This window comes from Zalophus californianus, chromosome 15 (assembly GCF_009762305.2).
Source record: "Zalophus californianus isolate mZalCal1 chromosome 15, mZalCal1.pri.v2, whole genome shotgun sequence".
NCBI classification, from domain to species: domain Eukaryota; kingdom Metazoa; phylum Chordata; class Mammalia; order Carnivora; family Otariidae; genus Zalophus; species Zalophus californianus.
This window is the reverse complement of record NC_045609.1, coordinates 80,676,853-80,694,629: the sequence shown is the minus strand read 5'-3', so window position 1 is coordinate 80,694,629 and position 17,777 is coordinate 80,676,853. Positions and strand designations below refer to the sequence as shown.

Genomic DNA, 17,777 nt, shown 5'->3' with positions numbered 1-17,777 from the left:
CATCGGGGTAAGCAGGTCGGGGTTTTGACCAACCGGACCTAGCAGGGTTCTGGCTGAAGACAGGCTGGGGGGATCAGACATCTCATGGGGGGGCGGTGGGGGACCAGGAACCCACCACATATTGAGGGTGATCAGATAACAGAGGGTGGGGGATTCTGGCTAAACCGACCTAGCAGGATTCTTGCTGAAATTGGGCAATTCAGGGATGGATGTGGTCATCTACAAGGTGAGGCCTACTTGGGAAGAAGGTTTAGAGGACCCCCAGTAAAGTTTGGTCAGGGATCGGCACCGCAGGAAGATGTGGCACATCCATGTGGTGGGATCCGTGTGAACAGAACTGTGGACAAACAGGGTTACAGGTGACTGCATGCATATGTGGGGGGGGGGTTATACTGTGTTAAAAAATAAGTCCCTATTAATCTAGAAAGATACATCTCATAATTTTTTTTTTTTTTTAATGTTTGGAACGTCTGTGGAATGGGCAGGAATTTTTATGAGGAAATGTAATGTTGTAAGAGCGACAGATGTTCTCGTTGCCTCGGATGGGAGGGAGAGAGAGATGAAGGGGCATAACATTTTCATGGCCTGTCTTCGCTCTTACACAGTTTCTGAGCTTACTGGGACAGGGAAAGCAGGGCTGCGTGCTCAAGAGGCTGGAAAGAATAAAGAAAAGCACTGGTGGCTTGTCTGGGGCCAGTGTAGACGAGTCTGAGTCCAAGAGATTGTGGGTGGCTCTGGCAGAGGTGGGGAGGTGTGAGAAGTGTTAGGAAGTGACCCATCCACAAGGGAACAAAGAGAAATGGCAGGGTCCTGTTGTATAAGATGAGATTGTGTGATTGCATGTTGATTGTCATTGTCACCCAAGGAGCATGATTTCTCATTCCCAGGTGGTAAAAATATCCATTTATTTTATTCACAGGTTATACTCCGACTATCTCTACTTCGCAAGTTCGAACAAATCTGCCGATGACTTCCATGAAAAAGTGACGGAAGCTCTGCAGCTGTTTGAAAATTGCATGCTCGATTATTCCTTGCGTGCCTGCGTCTACAACAACACGCTCAACAATGCCATGCCTGTGCGTATCCTGGAAGCCCGGCCCCCTCAGAACAGGCGCCTTGGTGCTTATTATGCAGGCGGCATGGTGGATGGGATGGGAGCATAGAAACACAGAGAAGAATTTGAATGTGCAGATGCATCTCCCCACACCCCTGAGTGGTGGCTAATGCACACACAAACATGCACGGATGTAAGAACTGTAAAGGGATAGGCCCTTTTAGCTGGCACCAGGCTTTCTTCCCTGCTGATCTCCCCAGTACAATACTCGCTCCTCCCTCTGCAGGGAATGAGGGCGCATTTAGGAAGATTACCATGTAGTGAGGCTCAGAAAACGCACCCTGCAATTAGAATTGGCAGACATCGGGACACCTGGGTGGCTCAGTTGGTTAAGCGACTGCCTTCGGCTCCCGTCATGATCCTGGAGTCCCGGGATCGAGTCCCACATCGGGCTCCCTGCTCAGCGGGGAGTCTGCTTCTCCCTCTGACCCTCTTCCCTCTCATGCTCTCTATCTCTCATTCTCTCTCTCAAATAAATAAATAAAATCTTAAAAAAAAAAAAAAAAAAAGATCAGAATTGGCAGACATGGGGACCAGCTCTCAAACAGTCTTAAGCATGTTCTCCAGTGGTGGATTGTTCCGGTGGTTTAAAATATTGCCCACTGGTGACTTCCAGTGTTTCTTCGGCAGAGCCTAAATGGAAAAATGTTTTCCCTTGATCTCTTTTCTTTCCTCTTGTTTGCTTTCTGGAATATAGCTATACGTTCTTGCCTTGTTTTATGCAAAAGAAGCTGCTTGTGGTGAATTCAGCACACTTTGGCTAAGGGTGGTTTTCTACCGCACAGCTCCGGGTTGTGTGAGTGCCTTTACAGTAGGTTTGTGCAGCAGGAAAGCCTTTCTGTCCTGGGGTGTGGTTCGCGAGTGCTGCTCTGTGGAGCGCATCATGTGGTAAGGCAGACAGATGTGCTTGCGGTAGAGGCTGGGAACCCCCTGGGTGTGGGGAGTTCAAGGTCAGGGGGTTTCATACCCTTTCTTGTTATCGAGATCATCCTCTGTGGAAGGCAGGGTACTAGTTCTGGCAGGATGCATCAGGCAACGAGTTGGATTGATTGAGGCTCTCCTGCCGGAGTTTTTAGTTTGTCAGAGAAGCTGCCGACAAGGGCACAGATCCATACAGAATCTGGCCAGGGGTGTCGGGTAGAGGAGTGGCCTGTGGAGCCACTCCTCTGGCAGTGCTGCACTGGGAGACAGTGCAGTTCCCAGCCTGGGCATTTACTAGCCGTGTGACTCGGAGCAGTTGTTTTAGCTTCTCTGAGACTCAGTGGCTTCCTCATAAAATGGAGTGATACCACTGTTTTACCAGGCTGTTGTAAGGGTCAGAGCGATGGTTCATTCACATGGAGGGGAGAAATAAATAATCCTTTTCTTGTAGCCATCATAGAGTCGTTGGTTGGGGCCCCATAAATTAGACTGACAGAAGACATTCACAAGAGAAAAAACCCCACAAGTTTATTAACGGGTGTGTTGCAGATACACACATCCCTGATGAGTAACTCAGAGGGATGGTTAGAACTCAGGCTTACATAATGCCTTAACAAGAGAACAATACATTTGTAGAGAGGTGACCAGACAAAGGGAAAGGACTTTGAGTTTCTAGGGCAACAAATTGTGAGAAGGCGAATAAACGTATGAGGGACTAATGGCGGGTAAGGGCGAGTTTTAGTGAGGTTTGTTAGGTCAGATCCTTGGTCCTATCTTAAGGCTGACAAAGGTCTAGAGTTGTCTCCAGTGATAAGCTTTGGTCCATCCTGGTGGAGAGAGGAGGAAGGACACCCTTACAAATTTAGGTACTGCTTGTAGGTAAACGGGGTGAGGGCAGAGAGATTTTCTTACATCTGTGTTTCTTCTCATTTGCCTTCAGCTCAGAATAATCCTTATACCAAAGTGGTGTATTTCAGGGCAGCGTATTCTGCCACCCTTCACATGCATTCATTGTCTCGCCGTGTCTGTGCCTGGCACCTGGGCTGGGACTGCAGCCGTGGCAGGACAGGCATGTCCTTGGGTCCCGGTGCAGCCCCAGCTCTAGCAGGGTGAGTGACATAGAGGCTGGGATAGAAGCTGTGGCCCCCAGCAGAGGCCACCTGGACACAGGGCATCAGGGGGACTTCCTAAGAGAGGTAATGTTTGAGCTGAGGCCTAAAGGATGAGTCTCCTGGGGACATGGAGTTAGTGAGATGTCCAGGTGAGGGGAGCAGGATGTGCAAAGGCCGAGGGGTGAGCATGGAGAGTGTTTGCTACAGCCGCCACAGCATGTGGTTATGTGGGTGGTGGGGTGATGGGAAGAGGGAGGTGTGAGCCTGCATCACCGGGGATCTGGTGAGCCTTGGAGCTCTGAACTTCATCCTGAGGGAGATGGGTCCCCAGGAGGGCTTAAGGAGAGGGTAGTTGCAGCAGTTTTGCATTTGAGAAAGATGCCTGGTGTCCGGGGTCCCCAGGGGTGAGAGGGGGCCTGTCTCCCAGAGACAGGGAGGCCAGGGTTGGGGTGGGATGGGATTTCTGGAAGAGAACTGGTGGTGGAGTCAGGGTAGGAAAGGATGGAGATTTCTAGAAACAATTAGGAGAAACAGCAGAAAGGATGTGCAGATGGATTAGATGAGGTGGTGGGATCAGAGGGGAAACCACGTGTTTTCTGGTTGGCGTGCCAAGTACGGTATTTGCTTCAAGATGGCTCTGGCCCTTAGCTGTTGCTTTTTATTGTGATTATTTATGACTATGAGGGTCATCCATGCAGGGCCTGCTGGAGAGAAGAGCCACTTCCCAGACACATTTCCTGAAAACTCGTAGGCGTGGAGTGGAATGGGGACTGGCCTCACTCACAGCTGAGGCTCGATTCATCTCCAAGGGCATACACTGGGTGCCCGTCCTGTGCTCAGCACCGTGTTCAGTGCTGAAAGAAACCCCAGCCAGGACATGGCCTGGAAGGGAGGGAGGGCACAAGGCAGGACAGGGAGAGTGGAGGTGACTCATCCAGCCAGCACGGTTCAGAGAAGGTGCTGGAACCATCCTGTCCCAGTGCCATGTAGCACGCTTGTCCAGAGATCAGATGGTTACTCAGAGTCCAATAATTTGGAATAGAGAGGCCCAAAGGGGCTGCGCGGCCTGGCGCCAGCAAGAAGTGCAGGCGGACTCTCGGTTTTACTATTGTTACTGTAGAATGTAAAGGATGCGGAAGCAGGGAGGGAAAAACAAGTCAAGAAAGCCGTCACGTGAGGGGCAGCCAGGAACCGTGTATAAGACTGCTAGCGTGGGTCCTAGTGAGTTCTTAAAGGGGGGGCTGTGGTGGTTGGGAGAACTGAGCTCAGCAGGCCTCTCTCTCTTACTGTCATCACTGTTCTCAGCGCAGACCGATGACGGGAAGAATTGGCTTTTGCCACACGCCTAGAGCTGTTGTCATTTATGTGTGTTCCTGTTCTTATTGTCTCTTTTGCCCACTGAGGTCTTGCTCTCCCACATCCCAGGCTGCGTGACTACTGAGTTCTCTCTTGAGGAGATTATCTAGCAGACGCTCTGAAAGGGAGGCATAGGTGTGGGCTTTACTTCCAGGGCCTTCTATGAGGAAGCCCTTACGCTGGCTGGATTTGGATGGGTAAGGCCGGGCAGTGCCGGGTGGAGCTCCTGACTGGGGGTACAGCTTATTTCAGGGGCTTCACATTGTGTGTCTCTCACAGAAGAATGAGCGTCTGACGTAAATGTGACATAAAGAGTGGACGTCTGTGCCGCCGGGCACTCTGCGCGCGCCCCCCCCGCCCCCCGCCCTGAGCTTGCCGGGCCTCCAGCCCCTTGGCACCTTTGCCGATAAGATTGGGACGATGGATCTAACCTTGGTTTACTCCCGATGCTGCACCAGGCGCTGTCTTGAGCTTTTCTGGTACATCATGTCCTGTCCTCCATGCTGCCCTGAAATCCATGCCCATTTTACAGATGAGGATACTGAGGCTCACAGACATTAAGTCTCCCACCCAGAGACTTAGAGCTGGTAACAGGCCTCATGTTTGTCCCAGGTCCTGTGGCCTTGCAGACTCAAGGCATTTCCACCTTAGCTGGCTAGCTCCCAAGAGCAAAGGTCTGAACTGGCTTTTTTCATTTAATCTCAGGTTTTGCTGAGGTTGACGAGGTGATGGCTTAGCAGACACCTCTGGTCAGAGAGAGATGCCCAGGGGCAGGATGGGTAGATAGGACAGGGGGTGGCGGGCGTCACAGATCGCAGATTTGGCCCCTGGCCAGTTCCTGCTCAGCAGGAAGAGCCAGGCTGTCAGGAGCAATGGGAAACCCTGCTTTGAGGGGGGAATCATCAATTCTGGGATGAGGGAAGCAGATTTCCCTCCAGCTGTGAATCCCAGCTCAACCACAGCACAGGAAGGACGATCTTTTTCAAACATAGGTGGACCTTGGTACTACCCTTCTGCAGACATTCACTGCCTACCCATGGCACCAGAAGGCATGAGCCAGCCGGGCCTCCTCCTCCCCGCCCCCCTCCCCTGCTATTCTGCAGCCACACGCTCTCCTCCTAGGTCCTCAGGCCAGCTTCTTGCCTCAGAGCCGGGGTTTGCAAAGCATGTCCCTGGACCAGCAGCATCAGCGTCAGCGTCCCCTGGAAACTTGTCAGAAATGCAAACCGTCAGGCTGACCCCAGACCCCAGAAATGAGCACCTTGGGGGTGGGCCCATCAATCTATCTAACAGCCCCCTCCAGGCAGATCTGTTGTCCCCTTAGGTTGGAGAAACAGGTTCTAGTGCCTTTTCCCACTTCCTTCCCCTGGGTGTGGCAGGGCTTCTCATTCTTTGGGTCTTTCTTTCTTCTGACCTCTGTTCTCTGTCCCCACCCTGCTTGTTTCCTGTAGCATGGGCCACAGCCGGTGGTTCCTGATGTTGGTTTCTTCAGCAGCTTAGCTCTGTGTCCCCCACGAGGCTCCAGGCTCCAGGAGGCTAGGAGCCGTGTTGGTTACATGGCAGCGCATCTCCACTGGCTTGGGGGGCACCTGGCGTGCCACGCGCACTCAGTTATTTGCAGAATGAATGAATGAACAACAAACGGGTTTTCAACACTAGCAGATAGTAGATGGGTTGGGTGGGGAGCTCCACCTGAACCCCCGATTGGGAACGGAGAGGCTTGGCATGGCGCCTATCTGGGAAGAGCCCTGTAGCCACCCTTCCTTGGCTCTGTCCCCACGTGGGGGGAAGCCCCGGTGGCGGGGACCCTGGCGCCCAGCTCCTCCTGCTTGTGGTGCTGCCAGCTGACCCCAGGCCGGCCCCCACTCCTCCCTGGGCTTCCCTTTCTCCATCAAGAGTCGGCTGGGGCGGATCATTGCAAAGGCTTCTCTCAGCTCTGATGTTTTGTAATTTTAAATCTACCAGACTCTTCTCCTAAATACCCTTTTTATCTTTAGTCCATTTTGATTCTCCGGCCTCTGCGGGGGAAAGGCAAAGTCGAACAACTCTGAGGGGGCCTGTCCTACGTGTGTCTTAATGGTGCCCAGTTGTGGTAGTGATGCTGTGTGCACCAGGGAGTGTCACTCGGGGCGGTCAGAGTTTTCCTGGAGTGGTAAAGGGGCAGGCGGGTCAGAAGAGGGGGTGTTCAAGGGGACTGGGGAGCCTGCAGCTGTGGGAGCCAGCCCACCTCCCTTCCCCTGCAGAGCCCCCCTCCCCCGCTGGGGCCATCGCCGCCCGTGAGGGAAGACCCCACTGCAGGAGGGCCTCGGCCAGCAGGTCTTCCTCCTCCAGGGAGCAGTGGTGGGGGCTCTGCCCACGATGGGCACAAACAGGCTTGCAGAGAAATAGTCTGTCACCTGTGGCCAGGTCAGGAGTGGGTTCCCAGCAATTATACAGGGCCCTGCCCTGTCACCAACACCAGCTTCTTTCATTCTAGAAAGTTCTCAAGCCCCAAAGGCAGGTTCTCTGGAAGAGATGACCTTCATGAGGCTGAGGGAGGCCGTGAGCCTGACAGAGAATTGAAATGCTCTGTGAGGCTGATGGCTCGAGAAGGTCTTCTCATCACAGTTTGTTTGTGTTAGAGGCGACACACACAGGATTTCTGAGGCTGGCACATACTCATTTTCTCTGTGGCTTTGGTCCAGCTTGCGGTCGTCTTTATGGGTTGGTGCACAAGGAAGCGACAACCTGGGGGCTTGCGGCAGCTCATCAGTTTTGGAGACAGCTTATCCCCTCTCACTGTTTTCCTTCCTCCGCATCCTCCCACATGATTAGAAAAATAATGAAATGGGAAAAGAACAGCAGGAGAGGAAAAGAGGTAGTCGGAGCCCAGCTGGCCTTGTGCGGCAGGGGATGACGGAGGGGCCTGAGCCCTCAGCTTAAGGAGCGAGGCTCGGAGGGGGCGCCTGGGGGCTGAGCACAAGCCAGACCTCGAGCTTTCCACGCTGGGACAGCAGGCAGGCTGGGCGTGGGGCAGCACGGCCAGACCACCGGTGGGGACAATTTGTACCGGTGGCAGGCGAGGGCTGGCTGCTCGGAGGCTAGACCGGAGCCCAGGAGGCTGTGACAGCGGGGCTTGCCGGGGGAGCTGGCGTGAAGCGAGGCAGAGGCAGCAGAGGGAAACATTTGGGAAGGCCACAGAGGCAGAACAGCAGACAGGAAGGGGAGCAGGGTCCCGAGGACTTGGGGAGGGCGGGAGAAGGAGCCTCAGGGCAGAAGGGAGAGAGCTGTTCTCTCCTGAAGCTCTGAATAGCTTAGCAGCAACTGTGAAGTTAGCCGGGATGTGCCAAGACCGCTCTCACTTGGTTTGTAAGTCGGGGGTCCCCAGAAACACTTCTGGGGTTCAGTAAGTCACTGGAAGGAGTCATGGGGCACACTGAAGACTGTGGTACTCGTGGTTACAACTTACAGCAGGGAAGGGGGACCCGTTAAAACCCACACAGGGAAGAAGCAGACGATCCGCACCAAGCCTGGCCAATGAAGGAAGCCCAGCCAAGCCTTGGTGGCCAGACTGTTTCCTGGGGCTCAGTCACATACCACCTTTATTGTCCAGCCCCTGCCGCAGGTCACACTGTATCCTGTGTCACCCAAAGTCCCCATCATAACTCAACCGTTTACTGTTGGGTGGCCTGATGCCCCAGGTGAGCAAAGATACTTATCAGGTAGGACATCCTAGGTGACCTAGAGGTCACCTCCCAGGAGCCGAGGACAGGGGCCAGATTTCCCTCTGGGTAAGGTTAACTCTTCAGTGTGCAGTCTTGCAGCTGGGTGTGAGAGGAGGCACAGGAGGACGGGGACCCCCGGACATGTAGTGGCCACATCGAACACTGCTGTTTGGATATCCACACAGCTGCCTGGTCACAGGTGTTCGGGTGGCCCCAGGCACTCGGTGGGTCACTCACCTGGCTTGTGCCCGAGGCGTTTTGCATGGCCATCGTGTGCTGGCGTAGGAGCTGAAACAGCCAGGTCATTGTGCAGAGAACGTTTGCACTGTTCATGCGTGCGTTCTCAGCCTCTTCCTTCGCCCAAGTCTTCGCTCCAAAACCTGTCACGCCACTAGTTACAGGGTCATCATGAGGATTCCATGCGACTCTGAGTAGTAGGAACCTTTGGTGTGGGGAGCTCAGAACCCTCCATGAGGACTCAAGAATGCATGGCGTTTAAAATCCGTCCTTTGAAGGCAGCTGTTCACTCGGTTAGCTCTTTTGGTGTTGGCTCGTGCACATGCCATAATACTTTGGGAAAGTGTTGGGGGAATGACTCCTGAAGTAACGCCTACCTTCTTTGTTTCTAGGTGAGGCTCCAGGTCGGTCTGTATGCTGTGTACCTTCTGGACTGGCTCACTGTCTTTAACAAAGAACAGTTCCTCATTCTTCGCCTGGAAGACCACGCATCTAACGTCAAATACACCATGCACAGGGTCTTCCAGTTTCTCAACCTCGGTAGGAATATCACGCGGGAGACCATGGAGCTGGCATGGGCCCCGTGCACCCTGGCCGGCCGAGGTGCTCGCTGAGTCACGTGCAGACTCCGTGCACTGGGCCAGGCCAGGCTGAGGTGGGCCGCTTGTTCAGTAGCTGTTCGCCAAGCACAGGGCCTGGTGCCGAGGTGGTGAGGGGGTCCCTCATCGGGGAGCTTTGAGTCCAGCAGAGGGAGAGGGGAAAGGCGCCGCTCAAATAACCAAGGAACTGGTAGTATGACATGGGGGAAGGGTAGTGCCCTCACCGTAGGTTCGTACACATGACTTGGGGTCCCAGCTGCTGAAGGGTGGAACGGAAGGCTTCATGGAAAGAATGGTCTGTGAGCTGAGCCCTGAGGAGGGTGAGATGTCAGTGTGTGGCTGGAACAATCCTGCGGAAGCCCAGGCTTGGAGGAGGGAATGGACTGGTCATCGTATCGTCTCAGGGTTTTGGGGACCCCTGGAGTCGGGGCCACGTAGCTGAGTGGCACGTCGGGGTAGGTCTGCTGCTCGTGGCCATGGCGATGGCCAGTAGGGGTGGGAACGTGGACATGGAGTGCTGCCCATGCGGATGGACACCCGTGGACTGCTTGTTGAAAGTCTAGAGCAGAGTTCAGATTCCTTCCCAGGATTCCTCCCATGGCCCCGTCTAATGATCTGGCCTGGGAATTTTGTTGGAATATTTCTTGATTGAAGTATATTTGCCCACCACTGGTCTTGGAACTCTTTTGTCATGGGTGAGCTGGTGATATGAGGGAGTGTGATTACTTTTCCCTTTGAGGGCCCAGAACCATTTTTCTTTGATCTGGCCACTGGTGGATTCTGTTGCATTGATGAGCTTGTCTTTAGTCCCTGAGACAGTGAAGACCAGTTCTGTTCCTTCTATTACACCTAACCCAAGGACACTGGAATAGGGTTTTCTGTGTAAAGGCTCAGGACTTTGGCCAAATCCCAAGGGCCTGAGCAGTGATCTGGTTGGTTAAGCCAATGAGAGGCCTGTGGTCCAGAGGGCTGGGGATAGGGGTGGCTGCCTTGTTTCTGGGCCTCACTCCCCACCGATTCCCTTGCTGCAGACGGAGGTTCAGCTCATGGGGTCTCTGAGCATAGGTGGCCTCCCCCCAGCCCCCATGGCTACCATACAGCACAATACGCAAGGTGAAATAGGGCCCAGCCATATGCCCTTTGCATCAGCAGCCTGAAGCAGAAATGACACTGGCAGAATTCGGGTAGGCTGGTTAGCAGGAAAATCTAAGCACACGGACCATGTCAGGCAGGTCGGACAGTTATCCAGGGACAGGCTGGTGGCCACGAGAGCCAGCCCTTTGTGGCGATGTGGCCACGAAAGCAGGAGGTGAGGCTCGGGTGAGGCTGCACCCCCCAGATCCCGCCACACTTCCGAGGGCAGGTGTGCAACCCCAGGCTGGTGAGTCCCTGCTCGTTCTTGAAGGCGCTTCCACTTTCCACCCCCAGCAACTCCAGGAGGGGTCCAGCCAAACAATTTTCATCTCCCAGCACTTCAGGGGAGCTCCTGTCTCAACACGAAGCATGGCTGGGAGTTTTGCAGAGTTCCTTCCTGCCGCGCCTCCGGCCTCATGGGAGTTTTTCTCTGTGTTCCAGGGCCCTTAGGTGAGAAACAAGAGACCCTGATGACAAAGAGCCCCGCATCCAACGCACGGCGCCCCGAGGACCGGAACCTGGGGCCCATGTGGCCGGTCACCCAGAGGATCCTGCAGGACTTCTACGGGCCCTTCAACACCAGGCTGGCACAGGTGCTCGCCGACGAGGCATTCGCCTGGAGGAAGACCTGAGGGCCGAGCTCCTGCGGCGGGTTCCACTGTACCATGACAGAAGAGTCTCTTTGAGGGTGGGGGGCCCTTTTACTCACAGCGTGGAGAAAACCCTGAGATTCTTCTTCCCCTCCCAGGCACGTGTTTAGTGTAAGCATTTGTGGTGTGAAATAACCTGGCAACTGACCCTTCATGGAGCTCCCCCATCCGAGGCCACTGGAAACTCCACTGGGGAAACTGATCCCTCCTGCACCAGAGCGGCCAGGCTGCGGGGGTGAGGCGGGCGGCGCCAGGCGGGGGGCTTCAGGGGAGGCATGGCTGGGGGCTGATGATGCTGGGATCCGATTGAACACGCCAGAGGTCACGCCACCACGTTGGAGGTCATGTCACCATGCAGGAGGTCACGCCACCATGCCGGAGGTCATGTCAGCATGCTGGAGGTTATGTCACCATGCCAGAGGTCACGTCACCATGCCGGAGGTCATGTCACCATGCCAGAGGTCACATCACCACACTGGAGGTCATGCCACCATGCTGGAGGTCATGCCACCACGCTGGAGGTCATGCCCCATGGTAGAGATCACACCACCATTCTAGAGGTCATGCCACCACGGTAGAGGTCACGCCACCATGCTGGAGTCACTCCACCATGCCGGAGGTCACGCCCCCACGCTAGAGGTCACTTGCACTTCCATTCAGTTCTGGAACACCATTCAGATCAGTACCTTCATTTGGGCAGAGAATGGAGGCTCTTTCCCTTTTTCCTTTTACTCCAAAGTCCACCCTTTATTCTCTTCGGATGTAAACCCTGTTCCCTTTACTTGTATGAGAGAGAAAAAGCAGTCGAACTTTGGTAGCACATTCGTTTCTCGGACCATCTCCCATTCTGTCCTTGCTTTACTTGGGTTGAACTAGAAAATGAATGTTTAAAACCACTTTCTGCATTTCGTTAGGCATAGCTCTCTTTTCTGCCTCTTAATGTGTTTCCTCCAGAGTTTTTTCAGTTTATAATTGGAAGGGAAGTTTTTGCTGTTAATTCTAGACTGAGCAACTTCCAAGAATTGAACTCTTTGTGGGAAATCTGGGTATCTTGGACTCTCCTCATGCACTCAAGGTCACTACCAGGCCTGGAGGGTGTTTTAAGTTTTAGTTCTGGCCACAGACACACTCCGTTGCTCTGCTTTCCCCGAGTGAGCTCTTTACCACATTCTCCACCACATGTGGCCAGAGGCCCTTACTGTGTTCACAGACTACAAGATGCTTGTGTTCTGTTTCAGAAGCACAGTGAGCGAGCTATACGTGGGCCGAGCATGGTATGCTGGGATTCTTAATGGCAATTTCTGGGCCCTTCAGCAGTTTGGTTTCCCAATAGATGGAGTAAAGTTCTCATCATTTCTTGGAAGTGAAGGGGAGAGATTGAAGAGGACCCTGGAGCGCACTTGGCACCCAGCCCCAGGTGGGACCTTGATGAGACTTCGCCCTGGAGTGTTTTCAAGGGAAGCTTCCTGCGAACCAGAGCCCTCTGGTCAAGGTCCCTTAACGCCAAAGTCAGAAAGTGCAGGTGTCTTCGTGTCCCGCCATCGCTCGCAGACATGCGGGTTCGCTCAGCTGTCCAGCCCTGGCACCACTGTCTTTCTGCCATCAGGAGGTGGGACACGCAGCCCATCTGACAGCATGCAGAGGGCCATATGGACGGCCGAGCCGTTTCTGCTCCCGAAGGGGCTGTGTGCCCTGAGACCCGCTTTGTGGGACAATGCCCCCTTTCCCTTTCCCTCACAGCCAGCAGGTGGAGCGGGGCTGGCGGGGGAGTCTGGCCTGAGCCCGGGGGGCCGCGGGAGATACCACTCCAGCGTGCATGTGTATTTATCTGCAGTGGAGGGTGTGTGCGCGCGCGTGGGTGCCTCTTCTGAGTGGGCTCCCTTCCGCTTCTGTTGCTGATGAGGCGCCTCCGCTCTGGACACAGCCTTCTTGTGGATTAATTTCTCTGCCTACAAACTTGTCACTTCCAGTACACGTTTTGCTGTTCTACTCCAACCACCGCGACGACAAAGGATTTTTCCTACACACTCCTATGCATGTGAATAACATGTAGTGTAATTCTGCTTCTTACAGAAGTATTACCGGAGCTATTATTTCCAATATTATTTGGTTTATTCTACAAATTTTTTTGTATATGCAGGCCCAGCCCTTCGCGCCCATCCGTGCCATCCAGTTTCTCTCGAGGAGCCATCTCTGGAGGGCGTATCTGTCACCTCTACTTTGTCGCGTTCAGGCCCGGTTCTCGTTGACGGCCCGGGCACCGTTCCAGACGGCGGCCCTCGAGCCTGTTGTCCAAAACCAAAGTGAAAGGGAGCATTTCTCACGAGCTGGTATCGAAGTGACTTTGTGTCCCCAAAGTTGCGTGTTGGACTGTGTTCAGTTGTACACCCTTAGTAGTGGCAGGCATGTTACATGAGCCATGGTCACGCTGTACTTTTATTCATATTTAACATTAAATGTGGACCCCTGTGACCTGTCCCGGGAGCGCATGCTGTTCCTTGCCCTCCTGAGCACCTGTGGTAGGTTCTGCATGGCGTCTGCCACGTACAGATGAGTCTGGGAAATCGTTCAGGATCTAACCTGTGGACTCTGCGTGCACTGGTTGAGGGGGCCTCCCGCATACGGGGCGGGAGAGAGAAGAGCAGAGAAAGAAGGGCTCTAACGTGACCGGTGACTGCACGAGCGGCCTGCCTCACGTGGGTATGTGCGTGTGAAGATGGACTTCTGTGAAGAAGGTTGGGGTGACTGATCACAGACCCTGCTCCTCCCAGAGGCTGCGCTCAGCCTGGCTGCTTCCCTCATTCCTGGGGCCAGGCCTGGCCCCGGGGGCAGTGAGTTGGAGATTCCTGGTGTCACTGGGTGTGTGTCACTGTCCTAGACACCCGGGGTCCCCTGGCTGCACTGGGATGGAGGAGCTGGGGTCTCAAGTTTGGGGTTCTGGAGGCCTGGGCGATCCTGGAGCCAGTGTGGCCCATGGGTTGGTCCCCTAGTTCTGCAAAGACCCCCCCCTGGGGAGAGTGTCTCTCCCAGCACCGCCCCCCCCCCCCGTAGTGGTGTGTTCTGTGACTGGGGGGCTAGTGAGTCCAGGCCTGGAAAGAGGAGGAACCCCATCTCTTGATGAGGGAGCCAGGAACAGCTTGGCTCAGCAGAGAAAATGGGCCTGAGAGGAGAACGTGGGGATGGCCGAGACATGAGGGGCAGGAGGGACGTGTGAGTCTGGAGGGTTGATGGAGTCCCTGTCCCAGGAGACTTTCCAGAAACCCTCTCTCCTGCGTGGACACCCACCCCTACTCAGGAACCAGCTCACAGGGAACATATGATGCAGATCATCTACATCTTAACGTAACCCTCCCTTTGGAACGACCTCTTCCCAAACGCCCCTATGTGGGAACCGAAGCAAGGGCTGTGCTCCGGAGGAATTTCGGGCCTCAGCCAGCAGGGAGAGAGAGAGGTCTCGGGTGTAGGCGGGTGTTACCCTGTTGCTCCAGAAATCTCACCCTCTGGGTAGCCACTCTGCTTGTGGGTGAGGCAAATCCTGTTAAGACTTGCAGGAAGAATCACCTTCCCAGAACCTCCCAGGGCCAGGCTCCTGCTGAGTAGCGGGGAGAGGGCAGGACCCCGGCAGCGTGAGCAGCAGTGGCCCTGGGGACCCGGATTAGTACCCCTCCGCTGCTGGAGCACCTCATGCCAGATTTAGTGCCTTAAAACAACACAAGTTGATCATCTGGCAGTGCCGGAGATGAGAAATCCAAAATCAGTCTCATGGGGCCAAGGCCAAGGTGTGGGCTCTGTTCCTTCTGCAGATGCTTCTGGAGGCCTCCCCTTTCCATCGCTGGTGGCCACTGACCCCGTCCTCAGTGTAGCATCTTCAAATCTCTCTCTGGCTCTGGTTCTGTGGTCACATCGCCCTTCTCTTGACTGTCTCCCTCCCTCCCCTCAGAAAGACTCTGGTAATTACTCTGGGCCCACCCGGATAATGCAGTGTCTTCTCCCCATATCAGGGTCACGTCTGTAAAGGCCTTTTGGCCACGTAAGGTGACTTATTTACAGGCTCCAGGGATTAGGGTGTGGACGTCTTCGGGGGTGATTGTTCAGCCGCCCCTAGGAGGGTGGTCCTGCGAGCCAGTCAGGCAGTCAGGGGAGTCTTGCCCCTGGCCTGTACCTTGCAGCTGTCCCCTGTGGGGACACTCCAAGCAGATGTGAGTGGGCAGGCGGCTGCCTAGCAGAGCACCGAGCTTCGTGACATGTCCGTCCTGAGATGGTGCATCTTCCTGTCCAGCAGGATCCTGTGGCTGTGGTGAGTAGGGTAGGGGGAGGCCAGGCAGAGCCAAAGACCCACTTTCCTCCCAAAGTCACATTGCAAGTCATTCTTTTGTGTGTTTCTCCAAGTGAGCCCAGGGCCACCCCGGCCCCAGATAGAACCGTTTCTCCCTCTCTGGGTAGAAGTGATTTCTGAGGGCTTATGAGTTTTTTTTTTTTCTTTAAAGTTACTTTCTCGGTTCCCTAGGGGACCCACACCAGCCATGTGGGCAGCTTTGAGTTTCTGAAGTTCAGCTGTTTCTGAGTTAGTCATGCTTCGAGGGGAGCAGCTTCTGAAAGCTACAAAAATAGTTTGCATGGTTTCTGGTCCCCGTGAGAGCCTGGGGGGCCATGACCTCTGTGGGTCCATGCTCCAGAGGCTGCATGGGACGGCTGACCTCCAGACTCTCTCCTCGGCCCTGCCTCCTGGCCCCACGCTGGACTCAAGTCCACGACCTCTACTCTGTCGCTGCTCCTGAAGCCCCCGGCAGTCTGGACCCTGTCCCCAGCCCTCCCACCCTGCCATTCCCCTGCCGCCCTCCACCCCCTCTTTTGATGGCCTGCTCCAGCGCAGCCTCTCTGAGGGCTGTGTCTCCCCTGGGTCTCTTAGCACTGTGCACATTGCTGCCCCAGAGCCACGGGCCAGGGCCGAGCACCGAGCTGAAATGGTGGCGCTTTGGGCGGCTGCAGCCGGCCCGTGAGGGACAACACTTGGCCCTCCTGAGAGTGGCTGCACCCTTGGGCCACGGGCCCCTGACGGGACTCAGGCCCGCCCCCACGCTCTCCACTGTTGCACTTAGGGCTAGGCAAGGAGCCGAGACACTGAAGGGGACCCCCTTCTCCCACAGTGGGGGGTTCCTTACTTGGGGCACAGCATGGGGCTGGCAGGGAGGCCACTGGCGCCCCTGTGGCTTTCTGGCAGGCACCCTTGCTCTGCCTGCTCTGAAAGGCCCCTTTAAGGAAGGCTCTAGAAGCAGGGAGGTCTATTTGAGGCTGACTCCTGGGCCTCCCTGAGTAGCATGGCTTTCCCAGGGCCACGTGGTGACATAACAGCAGGGACCCAGTGGAGCAGAGAAAGGCCGGGTCCAGGGCGTCATGATGGGACAGCGTCCAGCTTCTCCCCGTGTCATGAGCCATTCTTCACCATTCTGCCACCAGAAGGGATGGGCCGACTCGCACCCACCAAACTCTGCCCCCAGAGAGGGACAGTGTGGGAGGAGGAAAAGCCCTGAGCCTGGAGCCAGATGGGCTGGGTTCAAGGCTTGGGCCCCCCAGTGGAGGGCCTGAGATGCACCCACCCCATCATCACCTTGGGGACGCCACCGGCCCTTCCCCCACCCACAGGTCTGGGGGCCTCATGCGTGGGTGTGAGAGTTAGTAAGACACTGGTACACAGAAGTACAAACAGGATCAGAGAGGCTGCCCACCTGCCCGAGGTCACACAGCTCTGATCCCCAGAGACAGCAGAAGGGCAACTCATTTTTTACTTGTTAACTTCAAAGCCAGTGCTTTTACCTGCTGTGCCAACTGTATACCCACGGTCCCCCCAGCAGGGCTCCCCAGCCTGTCCGCCTTTCACGTACCAGAACTCCTCTTCTCCCCTCTCAGTCCCCATTTGGAAGGCCCTCAGGGATGGGGCCATGGTTTCCACAGACCTCCCGATCTGGAGTTCTGGGTGGTGACTGGAACTTCTTGGGAAAAACAAAGGGAAATGAACATGACTTTTTTCTGCCCAATGGGTCTGGCAGTGGAGTCACCTGACCTCCCACCTACAGGCTGAGGCAGGCCTGGGGGCTGGCTCAAGGGGCCAGCGGAGTCATCAGAAGTGCGCTGCCCACCCCTGGGCTCAGCCCTGCCCCGCCGTCTCAAAGGCACCAAGGGACACACTTCAGCTAGAAAGTGTGCAAGAGCCAAAATTTAATTTTTTAGCCAATGTTTCCTGAACATCTACTTGGCGCAAGGCACTGGGCCAGACATTGGGGTGGGCTGGGCTGGGGGCTGCTTTTCACCTGTTCATTCCCCAAGTGTTTTCAGAGTGCTGCCTGGGTGCCCGGCACCGGAGGCTCCCAGGAAAGCAGACCTGGTCCCTGTCCGTGTGGACCTGGGATCTTGTGCAGCAGACGTACGAATCGGAGCGTCCCCCAAGCAATGCCGAACTGCAGCAGCTCCGGGTACCACCTAGGAGAGGTGCTGAGGACAGTGACCTGTTCTTGCTGTGACCTCTGCCGCTCCCGAGGCCACTGCATACCCTGTGTGACCTCCCCATCAGTGGCAGAAACCCAGTTGGAATGGGTGACCCAGCTTCCCCCAGATGGCATGGGCACCAATCCCAGCATGCTTCCGACTGGCCAGGGCGCCCCCAGGCTGGGGTTCCTGATCCTCATGGGAGCCAGCAAAATAGAAGAGATTACGCAAGTTCCTGTTTCCACAAACATTTCCTGACCGGATTTTACATACAATAATTCAGTATTATAATACCAGTGTTTTGGTAATACAGGTCCACTTGTGAGAAGGTGGAATTCTTTTTGGGAGTAACATTTCACTTAATGAGATTCAAAGTTCACGTACCCTGTCACATCCCTTGTGGAAGTTCATCCGTAAAGACTGTTCCTAGCTCGTCTCCTGGCCCTGCTGCTACCCTCCACTTGGGA

General features: G+C 55.2%; 1 protein-coding gene across 5 annotated transcripts in view; it reads left to right on the top strand.

Moving 5' to 3' along the window:
* The window catches only part of CHST15 (carbohydrate sulfotransferase 15), a 78,686-nt gene extending 64,369 nt beyond the window's left edge, over positions 1–14,317 (top strand). For 4 of the 5 annotated variants that reach the window (XM_027595399.2, XM_027595388.2, XM_027595407.2 and 1 more), the window contains exons 6-8: positions 920–1,076; positions 8,837–8,984; positions 10,619–14,311. In XM_027595399.2, coding sequence (XP_027451200.1) covers positions 920–1,076; positions 8,837–8,984; positions 10,619–10,809 — 496 coding nt within the window. In that variant the 3' untranslated portion in view covers positions 10,810–14,311. Of the gene's footprint in view, positions 1–919; positions 1,077–8,836; positions 8,985–10,618 lie in introns of all 5 variants that reach the window. The other variant, XR_003520130.2, reaches the window with a different exon arrangement.
* The last annotated feature ends 3,460 nt before the right edge of the window (positions 14,318–17,777 follow it).